The following is a 20,722-nucleotide window of genomic DNA, read 5'->3' as shown; positions in this document are numbered from 1 at the left end:
GGTTAGGCTGCGGGGAGTGAGGGTTAGGCTGCTGGATGGGAGGGTTAGGGTTAGGCTGCTGGAAGGGAGGGTTAGGCTGCGGGAAGAGAGGGTTAGGCTGCTGGAAGGGAGGGTTAGATTTAGGCTGCGGGAGGAGAGGGTTAGGCTGCAGGAAGGGAGGGTTAGGCTGCAGGAAGGGAGGGTTAGATTTAGGCTGCGGGAAGAGAGGGTTAGGCTGCAGGAAGGGAGGGTTAGGCTGCGGGGAGTGAGGGTTAGGCTGCAGGAAGGGAGGGTTAGATTTAGGCTGCGGGAAGGAAGGGTTAGGATGATGCTGGATAGTGAGGTCTCCACTCTCCTCCCCTCCTCTTGCCCATGCTGGCTGGGCTTGCATTGACAGTGCAGTGCCTTGTAGCCCCGCCCACTTTTTGACTGCACCTCCGACTGCACTATGGCTGATGAAAGGCTTGGGGGGGGGGCTGAGGTAACTTGCCCCTAGTGATGCCTTTTAATCTGGCTCCCCCTGACATCCCCTCCATCTGCGGCTGCCGTTGAAAGGAGCAGGACGCACTGCAATGGATAAACTGAACATAAACTACAGTTCCCATCAGCCCTTGCAAGGGCTGTAGTTTACTTTCAGTTTATTCATTGCCGTGTATCTGTAAAGGAGGTTTAGGGTTAGGCTGCGGGAAGGGTGGATAGTGTTAGGCTGTTTGGAGGGGTGGTTAGGGTTAGGCTGTGGAAAGGGAGGTTTAGGGTTAGTCTGTGGGAAGGGAGAGTTAGGCTGTGGGGAGGGAAGTGTTAGGGTTAGGCTGCGGGGAGGGGAGGGTAAGGGTTAGGATGAAAGAAGGGTGGATTAGGATTACACTGTGGGGAAGGGAGGGTTAGGCTGTGGGGAGGGGAGGTTACGGTTAGGCTGCGGGAAGGGAGGGTTAGGCTGCGAGTAGAATGGATTAGGTTTACGCTGTGGGGAAGGGAGGGTTAGGCTGCGGGAATGGGAGGTTATGGTTGGGCTGTGGGAAGGGAGGGTAAGGATGCCAGAAGAGTGGATTCGGGTTAGGCTGTGGGGAAGGGAGGGTTAGGCTGCGGGATTGGGAGGTTACGATTAGGCTGTGGGAAGGGAGGGTTAGGATGCCAGAAGAGTTGATTAGGGTTAGGCTGTGGGGAAGGGAGGGTTAGGGTTAGGCTGTGGGGAAGGGAGGGTTAGAGTTAGGCTGTGGGGAAGGGAGGGTTACAGTTATGCTGCGGGAAGAGTGGATTAGGGTTATCTGTGGGAAGGGAGGGTAACGGTTAGGCTACAGGAAGGGTGGAATAGGGTTAGACTGAGGAGGGGAGGTTAGGATGCGGGGAAAGGAGATTATGGTTATGCTTCGGGAAGGGAGGGTTAGGCTGTGGGAAGAGTGGATTAGGTTTATGCTGTGGGGAATGGAGGGTTGGGCTGCGGGGAGGGGAGGTTACGGTTAGGCTGTGGGAAGGGAGGGTTATGTGGTGAGGGACAGGATTCACATCTTTTTGTCCACTTATGTTATGACTGACAGCCACCAGAACTGATTTTGCCCATTACATTGACCATAAATTATTTGATTTGGTCCTGGACCACCAACCCAGGGCACACCTGCAAGTGCCCCGAGGGATCCCAGGGTGCCACGGCACACAGTTTGAGAACCACTGGTATATACAATATAAATATCTGGGAATCATGCTTTCCGTAAAGTGAGATATTAGATACAATGACACATTAGATGTTTATGATATGGGGCGTCCAGGATCCATGCAGTTTATGAACAGAGAGCATAATGTGCACCATGAATGGACATCAACTATAGATGGTTAACATCCATCAATGGTTTGTCACCGATGGCAGAAATCTGATGGTTCTACCCCATTGATGGCAGAGACAGGAAGCACAGTGCTTAGCCCCACCCCCTGTATCACCACTAAGACCTTTCTCTCCTTCTTTGATTCGCCCACCACCTGCCATGTGACAAAGCAAGGATGCCCATCTATAGTTTCAAGCCATCAATGTTAAGCACCAATGGCACCATTAATGGTCTTCCCTTCAATGCTATCCCTAATACGCAGTAATAAGCATTGCATGGTATGTTACATTGTAACTACATCATTCTGCAGAAGGATGCTATGTAATAAGATGACAAGTTGGAGAAGGTTTACATGAGGTATCACAAAGCTGGGAGCAGGTTGGTTTTCTGGGGGTGTTGTTCCAAGGAGCAGATGTGTACCGTGAAAATTGCTAAACACCGAAAAGCGAGCTCTTGAGCAAATAAGGTCACTGTTTAAAAGATGTTTCCTCTCCCTGTAAGTAGCTGGTTATTATCACTAGCATGATGAGGGGATAAAAGTCAGCAGAGAGGAAATACTGAAAAGTCAGTCTGATAAAAGTTGTGATCACGCTGAGGGAAGAATCGGTTCATGGGTTATAAAATGATATACAAGAATTATAATGGGGGCACTGTATCATCAGAGTAGTGTTACTGACTGCCAGCTCCACTCATTCAATCTCTTACAGCGCACAGAACTGCAACTAATTTATAATCGCAATAAGAAACCAATGACAAAGCCTCTGGATAGCGTATCAGAGGTCCAGCAAAGACAGTGAAAGGTCCAACACAGACAACCGGAGGTCAAACGCAGAGAACCAGAGTTCCAGCATAGACAACCAAAGGTCCGGCGCAAACAATCAGAGACCCAGTGCGGACAATCAGAGGCCCAGTGCGGACAATCAGAGGCCCAGTGCAGACAATCAGAGGCTCAGTGCGGACAATCAGAGGCCCAGTGCAGACAATCAGAGGCCCAGTGCAGACAATCAGAGGCCCAGTGCAGACAATCAGAGGCTCAGTGCGGACAATCAGAGGACCAGTGCAGACAATCAGACGCCCAGTGCGGACAATCAGAGGCCCAGTGCAGACAATCAGAGGCCCAGTGCAGACAATCAGAGGCCCAGTGCAGACAATCAGAGGCCCAGTGCGGACAATCAGAGACCCAGTACAGACAATCATAGGCCCAGTACGGACAATCAGAGGCCCAGTGCAGACAATCAGAGGCCAGTGCGGACAATCAGAGGCCCAGTGCGGACAATCAGAGGCCCAGTGCGGACAATCATAGGCCCAGTGCGGACAATCAGAGGCCCAGTGCAAACAATCATAGGCCCAGTACGGACAATCAGAGGCCCAGTGCAGACAATCAGAGGCCCAGTGCGGACAATCAGAGGCCCAGTGCGGATAATCAGAGGCCCAGTGCGGAAATTCGGAGGCCCAGTGTGGACAATCAGAGGCCCAGTGCGGACAATCAGAGCCCCAGTGCGGACAATCAGAGGCCCAGTGAGGACAATCAGAGCCCCAGTGCGGAAATTCAGAGGCCCAGTGCGGACAATCAGAGGCCCAGTGAGGACAATCAGAGCCCCAGTGCGGAAATTCAGAGGCCCAGTGCGGACAATCAGAGGCCCAGCACAGGCAGTGAGAGGTCCAGACAGGCTACCAGAGGTCCATCACAGACAATTGTTACACCAAGGAACTGGAATCTCTGTTCCGTGGAGCAGAAGGGAAATGGGGCTACACAGAGTTTTCCTCATCATTCTCTTCATACATCTGACTCTCATTACTGCAGAGAAAATCTATCATGCCCGAGATCGCTCTGACATAGAATCCACCCCGAGAGATGAAGTAGATTCTATTATTACAAGGAAATATGCACAGGTATGTACCTGATTGTCATTGTTGGTCTTATTATCTTATGCATGTAGACTTGTTATAGATTAGACAGTAACTACTATATCTCATGTGTATATGGAGTGTGACTAGATAAATAAGTCTTATACAAAAGAGGGAAGTCATGCATGTATACTACATACACATCAGACAATAGTAAACAACAGGCATAATAGGCATATACTGCCCAAGGTGCACCAACTCAAATCAAACAGATAGACATCCACTTGACCCTCTAACTTGACTACCCATCTGGTTGGGTGATAGCACTGACCCCTTTAGGGTGGTACACCCAACAACGCACTGAAAGAAGACAAGCACACCCAAAATGTAAAGTATTGCTTTGGTTCTAATGACCTGCCATTCTTTCCTTTTGCGATAGCCCACACCAAACCTATCAGCAACCATCAAAACCAAGAAGAATATACAGTATATAGAAAGAATATATACAGTATATTAAACAATAGTAGTGACCAGAGCTTACCACCTTATATTCTCTATATTATATTCTAACCCAGTCTTTTTCAAAAACCTATGTGTTGTGAGTACTGTACACTGGCCCTCATTCCGAGTTGTTCGCTCGCTAGCAAATTTTAGCAGCATTGCACACGCTAGGCCGCCGCCCTCTGGGAGTGTATCTTAGCTTAGCAGAATAGCGAACGAAAGATTAGCAGAATTGCTACTAAATAATTCCCTGCAGTTTCTGAGTAGCTCCAGACCTACTCCTAGATTGCGATCAGCTCAGTCCGTTTAGTTCCTGGTTTGACGTCACAAACACGCCCTGCGTTCGGCCAGCCACTCCCCCGTTTCTCCAGCCACTCCTGCGTTTTTCCATGGCACGCCTGCGTTTTTTAGCAACTCCCTGAAAACGGGCAGTTACCACCCAGAAACACCCACTTCCTGTCAATCACTCACCGATCAGCACAGCGACTGAAAAGCGTCACTCAGACCTGTGTAAAATTGCTTAGTTTGATGTTAAAATACTTAGCGCATGCGCGCTGCGTACCATGCGCATGCGCATTTTCCACCTAATCGCTGCATTGCGAAAAACATCAACGAGCGAACAGCTCGGAATGACCACCATTGTCACAGAATGCATTGACACATTTCTTACGGTAAAGGCGGCTGCTTTAAATTCTCCAAATAGGACCATCGTACACTCAGTCCAAAACAAAATATCTTGAAGTTGTGAAACGCCATCAAGTGTATTATTAGTTCTTTAATGTGATTGTGGATAATAAATAAAATACAAATGTACAAAAGTCTCTATGTGATGTTGTTACTTATTGTAATCCTCTTCTTAGAGATTCCTGGTGAGCAGGTGATGAATGATGTATTATGTAAATGTGTCTAAAATATTAGTGATAACTGTCCACAAACCAGTGGCAGAACTTGTGAGTGCTGGGCCCAGGTGCAAAAATATGCTCTGAGACCCCCTCCACCACCTCACCTCAAATTCATGACATGCCCCACAGCAGAGGGTGACAAGGAGAGGCAGTGGGTGACAGAGAGACAGTGGGTGATGCCAGGGAGAGGCAGTGTGACAGAGAGTGACAGGTAGAGGTAGTGCATGACAGGGAGAAGCAGTGGGTGACAGAGAGTGACAGGTAGAGGTAGTGCATGACAGGGAGAGGCAGTGAGTGACAGAGAGACAGTAGGTGACGCCAGGGAGAGGCTGTGTGTGACAGAGAGTGACAGGTAGAGGTAGTGCATGACAGGGAGAGGCAGTGAGTGACAGAGATACAGTAGGTGACGCCAGGGAGAGGCTGTGTGTGACAGAGAGTGACAGGTAGAGGTAGTGCATGACAGGGAGAGGCAGTGAGTGACAGAGAGACAATAGGTGACGCCAGGGAGAGGCTGTGTGTGACAGAGAGTGACAGGTAGAGGTAGTGCAAGACAGGTAGGGGCAGTGGGTGACAGAGAGATAGATGATGCCAGGGAGAGGCTGTGTGTGACAGAGAATGACAGGTAGAGGTAGTGCATGACAGGGAGAGGCAGTGGGTGACAGAGAGACAGTAGGTGATGCCAGGGAGAGGCAGTGTGTGACAGAGAGTGACAGGTAGAGGTAGTGCATGACAGGGAGAGGCAGTGGGTGACAGAGAGATAGATGATGCCAGGGAGAGGCAGTGTGTGACAGAGAGTGACAGGTAGAGGTAGTGCACGACAGGGAGAGGCAGTGGGTGACAGAGAGACAGTAGGTGATGCCAGGGAGAGGCAGTGTGACAGAGAGTGACAGGTAGAGGTAGTGCATGACAGGGAGAAGCAGTGGGTGACAGAGAGACAGTAGGTGATGCCAGGGAGAGGCAGTGTGTGACAGAGTTACAGGTAAAGGTAGTGCATGACAGGGAGAGGCAGTGGGTGACAGAGAGACAGTAGGTGATGCCAGGGAGAGGCCGTGTGTGACAGAGAGTGACAGGTAGAGGTAGTGCATGACAGGGAGAGGCAGTGGGTGACAGAGAGATAGATGATGCCAGGGAGAGGCTGTGTGTGACAGAGAATGACAGGTAGAGGTAGTGCATGACAGGGAGAGGCAGTGGGTGACAGAGAGACAGTAGGTGATGCCAGGGAGAGGCAGTGTGTGACAGAGAGTGACAGGTAGAGGTAGTGCATGACAGGGAGAGGCAGTGGGTGACAGAGAGATAGATGATGCCAGGGAGAGGCAGTGTGTGACAGAGAGTGACAGGTAGAGGTAGTGCATGACAGGGAGAAGCAGTGGGTGACAGAGAGACAGTAGGTGATGCCAGGGAGAGGCAGTGTGTGACAGAGTTACAGGTAAAGGTAGTGCATGACAGGGAGAGGCAGTGGGTGACAGAGAGACAGTAGGTGATGCCAGGGAGAGGCCGTGTGTGACAGAGAGTGACAGGTAGAGGTAGTGCATGACAGGGAGAGGCAGTGGGTGACAGAGAGACAGTAGGTGATGCCAGGGAGAGGCCGTGTGTGACAGAGAGGGACAGGTAGAGGTAGTGCATGACAGGTAGAGGCAGTGGGTGACAGAGAGACAGTAGGTGATGCCAGGGAGAGGCAGTGTGTGACAGAGTGACAGGTAGAGGTAGTGCATGACAGGGAGAGGCAGTGGGTGACAGAGAGACAGTAGATGATGCCAGGGAGAGGCAGTGTGACAGAGAGTGACAGGTAGAGGTAGTGCATGACAGGGAGAGGCAGTGGGTGACAGAGGGACAGTAGATGATGCCAGGGAGAGGAAGTGTGTGACAGAGAGTGACAGGTAGAGGTAGTGCATGACAGGTAGAGGCAGTGGGTGACAGAGACAGTAGGTGATGCCAGGGAGAGGCAGTGTGTGACAGAGAGTGACAGGTAGGGGTAGTGCATGACAGGGAGAGGCAGTGGGAGACAGAGAGACAGCAGATGATGCCAGGGAGAGGCAGTGTATGACAGAGAGTGACAGGTAGAGGTAGTGCATGACAGGTAGAGGCAGTGGGTGAAAGAGAGACAGTAGATGATGCCAGGGAGAGGCAGTGTGACAGAGAGTGACAGGTAGAGGTAGTGCATGACAGGGAGAGGCAGTGGGTGACAGAGGGACAGTAGATGATGCCAGGGAGAGGAAGTGTGTGACAGAGAGTGACAGGTAGAGGTAGTGCATGACAGGGAGAGGCAGTGGGTGACAGAGACAGTAGCTGATGCCAGGGAGAGGCAGTGTGTGACAGAGAGTGACAGGGAGAGGCAGTGCATGACAGGGAGAAGCAGTGGGTGACAGAGACAGTAGGTGATGCCAGGGAGAGGCAGTGTGTGACAGAGAGTGACAGGGAGAGGCAGTGTGTGACAGAGAGTGAAAGGTAGAGGTAGTGCATGACAGGTAGAGGCAGTGGGTGAAAGAGAGACAGTAGGTGATGACAGGGAGAGGCAGTGTGTGACAGAGAGTGACAGGTAGAGGTAGTTTTATGGTGGTGACATATTGGAGGTTATAATATATAATCCCTACAGTGCGCGCGCGCACACACACACACACACACACACACACACACACACACACAGTAGGGTCCATTTTATCAAAAGTCAATTAAAATAACAGTATTTTATTTTTTGGGGGTGGGGAGAATGGGGTACATGGGGGAAACTAATGCAAATGTGCATAATATCACCTGTTCAAAATTAATTCCATGACCCTGGTGTTGTGGGGAAGCAATGTTAACCACTGTGCCATGGTGCTGGTGCTGCCCATATCATTATTTTGTATGGTCACAATTTTCTTTCTTGCAGAACTATCTGTGGAAGTATGGATGGATCGAGCCTGTACGCTGGGATTCTTTGCTATCCCGTGGGATGCCAGCAACATCAGGGGAGAATATAGCCCCACCAGACATCTCCACACTTCTGAGTGAAGGACAACCTTTACCCTCTGCCCGACCACTGTCTCCTCAGAGCCCAGAACCTACATTGAATCCAAGATTTGTAGGAGCACTGAAAAGATTTCAGGAAGCCAATCGTCTGAAAGTAACAGGGGAACTGGATGACGCAACGCGGGAAGCTATGAATGCTCCACGCTGTGGAGTGCCTGACCTGAAAGTACCAGAGGGAGAAAGGCCGGAGGATGGAAACACAATAGAGGGTGACATCTCACAGTTAGAAGACATAAAGCAGGAGAATAGCTTACATGTGAGCAGAATCAGGAGAGGATTAAAGGATAAACACACAAGAGTACGCCCAGGAACAGGAATTATCACTGAACTGCAACTGGGCCGGCATGTAAGGAAGAAACGAAGTGATCTATTGAAACCTGCAACCAAAAAGGGGGCTTTCTCTAAGGCTACTGTAAAATGGCGGCTCCTTGGTGAAGGTTATAGTGTGTGGTTGACAACTGATCAGCAGCGCTCTATACTAACACGTGCCTTTCGTATTTGGAGTGAGGTTGTGCCCCTCAACTTTGAAGAGGATTTACATTCTCCTGCCCACCTTATTGATGTCAAGCTAGGCTTTGGCACACGTAAGTATGACACCTTATTAACGCTAATTGAATGTCTTCCTTACTCACTGATCTGAGGACAGGTGAACGGGTTGCAGATTATTGTTCAAGCAAATTAAATAGCACAGTGTAAATGTTACTCAAAGAAAGCAGGAAATCAACATAACAGCTACGTTTCTTCCACTGTTACTTATTAGCACCCACACACTTACACTCCACAATCATGGTCTAACAGCTGCCACATGGACATATCACTAAGAGCCACAAAACCGAAATGTTTTTCCCACATCAAACGTAATCTGCTCATTAACGAAAAAGGCTCAACTCCAGATTTCTCCCCACCTCTCTCGATCAATGCATTTTTAGCATTAAACTGTAGTTGCCACAATCTTGCCCGTTCCTCAAGTCTACCTAGATCCCCAATCATTTGTTTAACCCCCTCCTGGTGTGTACACCCTGCTGCATACCTTTGTGCCATCTGCAAAAAGGCATACTTTCCTTCAATACCATTTGGAATGTCACCAACAAAGATATATAAAAAGCACTGGTCCAAATACAGATCCCTGGGGTACTCCACTGGTAACCTTTCCCTCCTGTGAATGCACTCCATTTACTACAACTCTCTGTTTCTATACTACAACCAAGATCTTATCCATTCAACCATCTTAGTCTCCAATCCCAAGCTTTCAAATTTATTTAAAAGTCTGCAATGTGGGACCAGATCAAAAGCCTTGCTAAAGTCCAGATAAGCTTTATCTATGGACCCCCCTTGATCTATTACTTTTGTCACTGAGTCAAACAAGTCAATAAGGTTTGTTTGACATGATCTTCCCCCCAGTGAATCCATGCTGTTTGGGATCCTGTAAATTGCTAGATTTGAGATAATCTACCATTTTATTATTTTAAGATTGTTTCCATCAATTTCCCTACTACTGATGTAAGGATCATTAGTTGGTAGTTGCTTGCCTCTTCCTTGCTTCCACTTTTGTGCAGTGGGACTACGTTCAGTCTTTTCCAGTCCTCTGGAATTACTCCTGTAGCTAGTGACTGGTTGAATAATTCTGTTAATAGTGCTACCAGCACCTCTTTAAGCTCTTTTAGTATCTTTGGATGTATCCCATCTGGCCCCATTGATTTATCTACTCTCAGTTTTTGTTAGTTCTGTTAGGACCTTCTCCTCTGTAAATTTATTTGTATTTACCTCATGTTTATGAATGTTCTTGCAACGTTATTGTTATCCCTTCCCATCTCCTTTTGTAGTGAATTCTGAGTAAAAATAATTATTAATTATTAAGATGTTTTGCTATTATCTTGTATCGAGGGTTTAAAATGGTCTCAGGCTTACGCCTCACTTCAATTGTCATCATAGACACAGACAGCTGGTTCCTATCACTTTGTGGGTCTGTGAAGAGTGTAAGTGGAGAAGGTGAATGTTGCAGGAAAGTATACATAAAGTGATTGCCTATTGTGTTGAGTTTTTTTTATAATTTGTCTTGTTTCTTGTTCTGTATATTGTCTATTTGAGGTGTGTTTTATATAGTCTTTGTTTTTTCCACTGTGTAATGGTTTTCTTGTTATAGTGTGCAGGGCCGGTTCTTGCCCTTTTGGCGACCTGGGCGGGAAATATGGGCGTGGCTTCATACAGGGGGCATGGTTAGTTACGCCCCCTGTACAGTAGAGTAGCGCCGCTGAAAAAGAAAAAAAAATTAGTACTTACTATCCCCGCTCCCAACCGCTGCAGACCTCCGCCGGTGCCATTCCTCTCCTCCGATCTGGCATAGACAGACACTAGAGGTCAATTATGACCCCTAGCGTCTGTGTCAGTCCCACAATGCTGTGCGGTGCACGATGACGTCATCGCGCACCGCACAGCAAAGGTCCTCTCCACGAAGGGAAACTGGACGCGTAGCGTCTAGTTCCCTTCACAGCGGGGAACCAGCGGGGCGGCGGGGGACACAGCGGGCAGCGGGGGGCACAGCAGTAGCGGATCTTGCCATGGTGCGGCGCCCTCCGGTTGGCGCTGGTGCCCTCCGGAAGGTGGCGCACCGGGCAAAAGGAATGCAGGCTTGAATTTAATCAGCAACAGAACCTGTATTATTCATAGGTCTCCAGGAATAAAGGGATGAGGTGGCAACCCTAGGTGCAGGGGGTGTGGCATCATGATTACATCATCCAAGTTCCTCCTCCCACTGTTCAAAGCTGCGATTTTCACATTTTACAGCAATTCAGTGCAAATTGTGTCATTAAATCCAAACCTGCCCCCTTAGCTCCAGAAACTGCAGCATGCTGGAGACTGGCCAACAATTTGGTGCATCCCAGAGAGCTCCTTGAAATTCAGAACATTTCGGGAGAATTGGAATCATGATTCAAAATGAAGATATTTGTAAAAGTATACTCGGATAATATAAATGTTTAATAAGCCATAGTAGCATAAGATATTCTGCATAGAGAAACTTTGTTACAAGTGACTAATACTATAGCACTGACTGACCACTGATTCTGATGTTCAAAGCTGAGATGGCAGAACATTTGCTTGTGGTGACCAAGCAATAAATAACGTTGCACTTAGCACCTCTGAGGGACCAGAAGACGCTGCATTAATCAACAAGGACAGAAGATTTGTATTGATATGTACGGTAGCTACAGTAATGGTTAATCGCTACGTGCTGTCTCTTAACTTTGTGTCATTGTGCATGCCTCATCTATCTCAATAACATCATGTGTGAGTAATTACTCACCAAATGTAAAGGTCAGACTGCCTAGACTCCAGGTGCAGGATTTGTTTACTTACCTCTATAAAAGTATCTGCATGTGCACAAGCCTGTCACTATGTAATTGGAGCACCACTGTACAGCACGTAGCCAAAGAGAGATTGATAGCTTATCATATTGACTGCTGTTTGCCTTCTGTCATGTGTATTCTGTTATAGTCAACAAATTCTACTGTGGTTTGTAGTCAACATGTGGACTTACCTGCTTGCTCACATCTGCTATACACCTACCAACTTGTAGACTTATGTCCATCTTTGGACCATAGCATATTTAAAATAAATCAATTTGTCAGAGATTATACAATATACCCATGAGGTGGGGAATAACAAATATTACAGAGAAGCAAGTACATACTGTATGAGGTAGAGACATGGGACAGCTTGTAGAGAGAGCCTTATCCTGAGAGCGTAAGAACAGGAAAGAGGCTGTTGGGTATCACATGCTCTTACCATTATCCCTCTGCTGCTTCTATTCTCATTCCTGAGGTTTTACCTCTCCTTCCCCTTTCCAGGTCGGCACCTCGGCTGCTCGCAGATGTTTGACGGAATGGGCCGGGAGTTTGCTCATGCTTGGCAGCTTGGGGACATTCACTTTGACGATGATGAGCATTTTGTGCCTCCAAATAGTGAGCAGGGGATCAGTCTTCTGAAGGTGAGACTATGACAGGATAAGTGGCCATTATGCAGGACGCAGCCCGTTTCATCTCACACACAGGCTTGCAATACCGCAAAGCACAATGCCATATGCTGGCGCTGTATAGGAAAATGATAATAAATACAGGGGAGGGATCCTGGAGAAGGCAGAAATAACTCAGCGCTGACATCACTGCGCTCGCTAGCAATCCCAGGACGTTTTGCGGATGTGTAATGATGACCGCGCTAGGGTATTGAAAGTGAGTTGGCATGCAGTGGATGTAAGCCAATCCGGGTGTGCGCTCCAATAGACAATGCCCTAACAAATGCCATGTAACGGACGGACTCTTTAACACTTTCATCTTTTACAGTCCTAGAACTATGGCGCAATGGCCGCATATAACAGAATGTCTGTGCAGCTGATGTAAACCACAACTTATCTGTCTGCTATCAGTGGAACAATCCAGACCACCGCACTTCTCCACCCTCAATGGTCACCAAAACCAAAAGGCACTCTCCTGGGCCAAAGTCTCACTCAGTGAGGTCTGGCTGCTGGTGGAAGGATGACTAACTTAGGGCATATGCCCATATAATGCCAGGTGTCCCCCATTTATATGAGACAGCCGTGTATCTCACACACCATGCGAAACGCGCCAGTCTGTGCATGTCATGGTAATGTTTAAAGCTAGTTGATTATAAGTCATGCTGATCTGGGGTTGGGTGTAATGATGCCAGAGTTCGGTGGCCAGGCGGGATGCACTAACCCTAACCCCTAAACCTAAGCCTAACACTAACCTGAGTATGTTATCCTGGCAGTCACATGACCAACAGTGGCATTCTGACACTGGATGGGGTAAGTATTCTACCCATCCCCTACCCTAACCTTAACTATTCAGGGGTGGCGGATAAGGGTAACCCTCAGGGGCTGGCGGCTATGGCTAACCACCCCATTTAGTGCCTAACCCTAACCGTCCCCAACGGGGGCCTTAACCCATACCCTGACACTCACATTTGGTATGTCTCCTGAGTGGAGTCGGGAATTCCGGCGTCAGTCACATTACCGCCAGCATCCCAGCCGCCGGAATGCCAAACTCATCCCCTTAATAACTACCCCTAAATTTAACCTTAACTGCAACTCCTAAACCTAAGCCTAACACTAACCCTAAACACTAACCCCTAGCTCCAACCCCTAAACCTAACCCCATCCTCTAAACTTAACCCTAACCCCTAAACCTAACACTAGTCCTAGCCACTAATCCTAATCTCAACCCCTAGATATAACACTAGCCCCTAAGGCTAACACTCACCCTAGCACTAACCTCTCACCCCAACCCCTAAACTTAACTCTAACCAATAAATCTAAGCCTAACACTAACCATTAACACCAACCCCTAAACTTAACCCTAACCCCTAAAACTAAGCCTAACACTGACCCCTAAACTTAACTCTAACCCCTAAACCTAAGCGTAATGTCAATATGTTCCTGATGTTGACATATTAAATGTTGACATTTAACCATGTCAACATCATAACTGTTGACATTCTGGTGTCAATACAATGAATGTCAGCATAGTGACTGTGGACATTATGACTGCATATAGTGCTAGCTAGTGCTTGAGGTTCACATTCTGGAGCTAACTGGGCGCTTGTGTGTCCTGTGCAGGTGGCAATACATGAGATCGGACATGTGCTGGGGCTAAGTCATATGACCGAAATGACCTCCGTCATGCAGCCAAATTACATCCCAACCAATAGTAAGATGGAGCTGGATGGGACAGACAGAAGAGCAATCCAGAAGATCTACGGTGAGTACACAATTAGCCTGTACAAGAAGGTATAACTAGGAGAATGTCAGTGTGACACACAGTCATTACTTCCATTGCAAGCCAGTACCGGTACTCAGAGAAAGGTGATGGTACCCAGAGTCCTCTCCTCTATATTGCTGTCCTTCTGTGTCATCTCTTCTCCATCCCACCTCCTGTTGTCCATTTGTGCCACCTGCTCTCCTCCTCTCTGTCTCCTGTGGTCATTCTGTCTATGTCACCTTCTCTTCTTCATCCCAACTCCTGTTGCCCATGTGTGAGACTTCTACTCTTTCCCACCTCCTGTTTTCCTTCTGTTTTGCCTCCACTCCAATGTCTTGTGGTCCATCCTTGGCACCTCCTCTCCTCCATCCTGCCTCCTTTGGTCCATCCATGCAGCCTTAGCGCCACTGTCCTGCCTCTTGTGGTCTATCCATGAAACCTCCTCTCCTCTATCCTGCCTCCTGTGGTCCACCCACACCACCTCCTCTCCTTTTTCACAACTCCCATGGTCTATTCATACTGCATCCTCTCTTCCATCCCAGCTACTTCGGTCCATCCATACCACCTCTTCTCCTCCACTCTGTGGTTCACCCATGCAACCTCCTTTCTTCCATCTTGCATCCTGTGATAAATATATGCCACCATCTCTCATCCAGTTCACTTTCTGTGTCCCATCTGTGTCATCTCTGTTCCACTATCCTCGCTCCTGTGGTCTGTCCTTGCCATCTCCTCTTCTCCATCCCACCTCTTGTAGTCCATACACGCTACCTCATCTTCATAACTGCTTCTTGTTGTCCATCTGTGTAACCTCCTCTCTTATATCGTATGGCCCATCTGTGTAACCTCCTCTGCTCTAACCCCTTCATGGGGTCTGCATGTTCCATCTCTTCTCCCCCATCCCACCTCCTGTTGTCCATACATGAGACCTCATCTGTTCTGCCTCCTCTAGTCAATCTGTGTCACCTCCTCTATCCTGTGGTCCATCTACTCTCCTCCATCCCACCTCTTATGAGCCATACGTACCACCTCATCTCCATAACCGCTTCCTGTGGTTCATCTGTGTAACCTTCTCTCCTCTATCCTGTGTTCCATCTGGGTAATGTCCTCTACTCTATCCTGTGGTCCATCTGTGTGACCTCCACTTCTCTACCCCCCTCCAATGGTCTGTATTTTCCATCACTTCTCCTCCATATCACCTCCTGTAGTTCATACATTAAACCTTCTCTCCTCTGTTCTGCATCCTCTGATACATCTGTGTCACCTCCTCTATCCTGTGTTCCATCATCTCCTCTCCATCTCACAGTTAGGGAACTCAAGCACAAATCTGTAAGACCCCCTAGAGCTCATGGGAGGGTCTTCTGCCTCTAACAGCCGCCCATTATTCCCTTAGTGTTTTACAGTATGTACACACCAGTACATATAATGCCGCCAAGACATAAACCTCTAGCTGTAGGGGCTTAAACAATTGGCTGGAGACCACAGGATTATTGGCTGGAGTAGTAACTAGGCAGACACAGTATGGCAAGGAAACAGTAAACAAGAAGAATGACTGTAGGATCCTAGATGTGTTCAGGATTCAGGAGCAAGGTGTAGCAAGGATCTCTCTGTGATCTACGCAGACTGTGGATATGAACTTTACCATAAGAGTAATGTGAATCCTGCAGTGCAGCACAATACTTAAGCACATGTGAAATGTAGTTGAGGAATGAATGCACTGGTCTGAAACGGAGCTTGAGCTGTGTCCTCTCACCCCTGCTCTTCTCCCTGTACACAAATGACTGTACCTCAGAGGCGCAATCAGTAAGGATCATCAAATTCGCGATGACACCACCGTCATCGGCCTCATCAAGGATGGGGACGAATCGGCCTATAGACGGGAAGGAGACCGGCTGGCCCAGTGGTGCATCCACAACAACCTCGAGCTCAACCCCCTCAAAACTGTCGAGATGATAGTGGACTTCAGGAAGAAGTCCGCTAGTGCACCTCCGCTAACAGTGTGGTATCGCTAGTGGACTCCTTCAAGTTTCTAGGGACCACAATCTCCCGGGACCTTAAATGGGGGTCTAACGCTGATGCCACTGTTGGGAAAGCACAGCAAAGGTTGTTCTTCCTCAGACAACTAAGGAAGTTCAACATCCCACAGATGCTTCTGCTCCTCTTCTACTCCCCGATTGTGGAGTCAGTACTGTGCTCCTCGATACTGGTATGGTACAGCTCCGCCAGCGCGAGGGACAGATGCAGGCTCCAAAAGGTGGTCAGAACCGCAGAGAAGATCATCGGGGCCGACCTTCCCTCAGTCCAGGACCTGTACCTGTCCAGAGCTAAAAAGCGGGCAATGAAGATACTAAAAGACCAGCTACACTCCGGCCACAGCATGTTTAACTTGCTTCCTTCAGGCAGGCGTTACAGGGGTGTCCCCGCCAAGTCCACCAGAAGCCTCAAAAGTTTCTTTCCCCAAGCGGTCCGCCTGCTGAACTCCTGAACATTGACTAGACGTACATGTAACTCACTTGTGTCCCTACGGTATACCTATCTGTGTGACTTTACTTGTCCCCCCCCCACATGCTGAACTCCTGAACATTGACTGACTAGACGTACATGTAACTCACTTGTGTCCCTACGGTATACCTATATGTATGACTTTACTCCCCCCCCCCCCCCCACCTGCTGAACTCCTGAACATTGACTGACTATACGTACATGTAACTAACTTGTGTTCCTACGGTATACCTATCTGTGTGACTTCACTTGTCCCCCCCCTCCCACCTGCTGAACTCCTGAACATTGACTGACTAGACGTACATGTAACTAACTTGTGCTCCTACGGTATACCTATCAGTGTAACTTTACTTGCCCCCCCCACACACACACACACACACACACACCTGCTTATCTGTTACCTACTTGGCTGTTGTAAAGCAAACCGAAGACAAATTCCTAGTATACGGAAGTATACCTGGCCAATAAAGCTGATTCTGATTCTGATTCTGATTGATCGCTACTGCTGTTTGTAATGAACATGCAGAGTTCATTACAGAGTTTATTCGAGCAAACGTGGAACAATGAATAAAAACAAAAAACACAGTTGAAGTCCAAGGCTGAATAATACAGTATGCAGTTTACAAAGGAATCCATTATGGGATAGCAGTGGTAATCAGCCAGAGATCCCAGTGAAGCACAGGTGAGATCCACAGCAATTCCACAGAAAATACCTGAAGCAGCAAGAACAAGGTATTATAGTTCTGGCACTTAGCTGAACGAGTCCTTAGGAACAGGGTCAACAAGGCAGGAACTGTTTCCGGAACAGGGACCGGCTGACCAGGCTTCCAGCAAGAAACTGGACACATGGACTATCATCGGCCGTGTGGAGCAGGGCTGGCTGCCTTTTAACAGGAACACGGCCAAACAAGCTAGAGCTCGACAGCCCAGCCCCAATAAGATTAACAGATGCAGCTGAAAGCTGAACGTTCTGCAAACATCCCAGCTGCTAGGCAACAGTAGGGACCAGGATTCACCGCAGTCGCCCAGAGTCCTGGCTGCCTAGCCACCATCAGGACCATCAGCCAGTGTGGTTGGCATAACATTATGTCCCAGTTGTCTGGCAACAACTGGGACCTGCTGCAGAAATGAGCCGCAGTGGTGGCCCATAACACCCACATTGTGTTGTCCATATGTACCAACTCCTCTCCTTAATCATGCCTCCTGTGGATCATCTACAGTATGTCACCTCCTCTCCTTTATTCCACCTACTGTGGTCTGTCTGTGCCATCTCACTTCCTCCATCCCACCACTGGTCCATATATGTCACCTTCTCTCCTCTATCCTACATCCTGTGGTCCATCTGTGTCACAACTCTCAGGTAGTGTGGTCACTGATTGTAAGTTCTGAGTTGGCGAATATCGAAGACAGAGTCTTTTGTTCAAGTGACCATCACTGGGGACCCCCACAAGGGGTTTTGGGCTTCACTGCACCCAATATGCAGGTTCTGGAACGCTGGCTGGGTTCCAATGTACAGGCTAATGGTTAGAAGGTACTGAGATTAAGCAGTGACTGGTCACTATTGCTCAAGCTGGAGTGTAGTCATTAGGAATGGGTCAGAACCAGACAGACAATGTGATACCTGGGGATTAAGTAGAATCAGGTCAAAGGATAGCTGAAGTAGAACTTGGTCAGAGGAACAGCCATGGTCACAACCAGGAAGTCACTAGCACAAGTTTCTGGGGAGCAGACAAGGAGGATAGTCAAGTGAACACGTCAACACCAGGAATCACACTGGAAGTTTAGACAGGACCAGACACTGGAATAAGCTCTGAAGCTGAATACTCTGGCATTGAACAATGCTCAGAGACTCCCTTTTGTAGATGGGAATTCACGTATGGTGCATCTGTAACTTTAAATTTCAAACAGAGTGGTGCACATATCATTATGAAAGCCATGGCCTCCTGGAATCAAAACGGCTCAGTGGGGAGAGCTGCTCACTGCTGCAGCCTGAAGATACCAGTACTGGCTGCAGTGGGACTGCCACAGCCCCAGGAGACCAGTGCCACCATACCCAGTAAGTTCCAGACTGCAGCATGCTTTGACATTACCCTCTCTAGGGGTGTGAACCGAACATCCCACAGAAGATTTATGGGGGAAGTTTTGGTGGACGTTTCAAAGAAGATGGGGAGTATGGAATTCTAAAGACTTTACCTAATAACGTTCTTTAGGGCTCAACCTATTCCAATCCACCGGGTACTGAACAGGTCCTTTAAGAGATTCAGGATTCCAGTATCTGTCTCATCTTATCACCCTCATGGTTGTCAACAGGTATGAGAAACGAAGGAGAGAGAAAATGAAACCTGTATATGGTACACTAGATAATATTACAATGTAACTTATATTAAATCAAAGTAAATGTTTATATAACTAGATAGTGAAATATTGGTTAAAATTATGGATGAGCAGGTTCGGTTCTCTGAGAACCGAACCCCCCCGAACTTCACCCCCCGAGCCCGGATCAGAGCCAGGCTCGGGTTTTCCTGCCAGACTCGGAAACCAGAACAAGGCAAAATGTCATCATCCCGCTCTTGGATTCTCGCTGGGTTTGGATTCCATACAAGGAGCCGCGCGTTGCCGCCATTTTCACTCCTGAATTGGAGAGTGTAGCGAGAGGACGTCTCTCCGTCCTCAGTGTCTGTGCGGAAGGGAAAGTGGGGCGGCGTTTCCAGTGCTGTCTTGTGCTGCTCAGTCCAGTGTAGTGTCTTGTGCTGCATCAGTCCAGTCACAGTGGTGGTGTCCTCTGCTGCCATATGTACAGTGCTGCTGTATAAGTACAGTCCAATGGTGCTGTGTTGTCCTGCTTCAGTCCAGTGGTGGTGTCCTGTGCTGCTGTATATGTCCAGTGGTACTGCCGTATAAGTCCAGTGGTACTGCCATATATATGTCCAGTGGTACTGCCGTATATGTCCAGTGGTACTGCTGTATATGTCCAGTGATACTGCCATATATATGTCCAGTGGTACTGCCGTATATGTCCAGTGGTACTGCTGTATATGTCCAGTGATACTGCCATATATATGTCCAGTGGTACTGCCATATATGTCCAGTGATACTGCCGTATATGTCCAGTAGTACTGCCGTATATTTCCAGTAGTACTGCCGTATATGTCCAGTGGTACTGCCGTATATTTCCAGTAGTACTGCCGTATATGTCCAGTGGTACTGCCGTATATTTCCAGTAGTACTGCCATATATGTCCAGTGGTACTGCCGTATAAGTCCAGTGGTACTGCCATATATGTCCAGTGGTACTGCCGTATAAGTCCAGTGGTACTGCTGTATATGTCCAGTGGTACTGCCATATAATTCCAGTGGTACTGCCGTATAAGTCCAGTGGTACTGCCGTATATGTCCAGTGGTACTGCCATATAATTCCAGTGAAACTGCCGTATAAATCAAGTGGTACTGCTGTATAAATCCAGTCCAGTGGTACTGCCGTATAAGTCCAGTGGTACTGCTGTATATGTCCAGTGGTACTGCCATATAATTCCAGTGGTACTGCCGTATAAGTCCAGTGGTACTGCCGTATATGTCCAGTGGTACTGCCATATAATTCCAGTGAAACTGCCGTATAAATCCAGTGGTACTGCTGTATAAATCCAGTCCAGTGGTACTGCCGTATAAGTCCAGTGGTACTGCCATATAATTCCAGTGATACTGCCGTATATGTCCAGTGATACTGCCATATAATTCCAGTGGTACTGGCGTATAAGTCCAGTGGTGCTGTCCTGTGCTGTATATTATTTACTCCAAATAAATGGGTTATAACTTATTAATATTTACTCCAAATCATTTTTACAGTGTTTGCCCTGTGTGGTGTAGGGATACCGCATGTGCCACATATGGGGGGTAATTCCAAGTTGATCGTAGCAGGAATTTTGTTAGCAGTTGGGCAAAACCATGTGCACTGCAGGGGGGACAGATTTAACATGTGCAGAGAGAGTTAGATTTGGGTGGGGTGTGTTCAATCTGCAATCTAATTTGCAGTGTAAAAATAAAGCAGCCAGTATTTACCCTGCACAGAAACAAAATAACCCACCCAAATCTAACTCTCTCTGCAAATGTTATATCTGCCCCCCCTGCAGTGCACATGGTTTTGCCCAACTGCTAAAAAAAATTCCTGCTGCGATCAACTTGGAATTACCCCCATTGTTCTATAACTCCAGAAAAATAATGGAGAACAAAAAAATTTGAGGATAAAATAGAGAAAGATCAAGTACCACTTCCTCCTAGTCTTGAAGCTGCTGCCACTAGCCATGACATAGATAATAAAATGCCATCAACGTCGTCTGCCAAGGCCGATGCCCAATGTGATAGTAGAGGGCATGTAAAATCCAAAAAGCCAAAGTTCAGTA

The 20,722-nt window shown here is 47.9% G+C and overlaps 1 protein-coding gene across 1 annotated transcript in view; it reads left to right on the top strand.

The window, feature by feature from the left end:
- LOC135043692 (matrix metalloproteinase-21-like) overlaps positions 1-20,722 on the top strand; it is a 96,453-nt gene that overhangs the window by 27,949 nt on the left and 47,782 nt on the right. The window contains exons 3-6 of the mRNA XM_063955147.1: positions 2,504-3,689; positions 7,917-8,640; positions 11,902-12,041; positions 13,686-13,827. Of these exons, the coding sequence (XP_063811217.1) occupies positions 3,540-3,689; positions 7,917-8,640; positions 11,902-12,041; positions 13,686-13,827 (1,156 nt within the window). The 5' untranslated portion in view covers positions 2,504-3,539. The remainder of the gene's footprint in view (positions 1-2,503; positions 3,690-7,916; positions 8,641-11,901; positions 12,042-13,685; positions 13,828-20,722) is intronic.

The sequence above is a fragment of the Pseudophryne corroboree genome, unplaced genomic scaffold, assembly GCF_028390025.1.
Source record: "Pseudophryne corroboree isolate aPseCor3 unplaced genomic scaffold, aPseCor3.hap2 scaffold_876, whole genome shotgun sequence".
Taxonomy (NCBI): domain Eukaryota; kingdom Metazoa; phylum Chordata; class Amphibia; order Anura; family Myobatrachidae; genus Pseudophryne; species Pseudophryne corroboree.
Note: the sequence above shows the minus strand (reverse complement) of the source record. Positions and strands in the feature narration are given on the sequence as shown.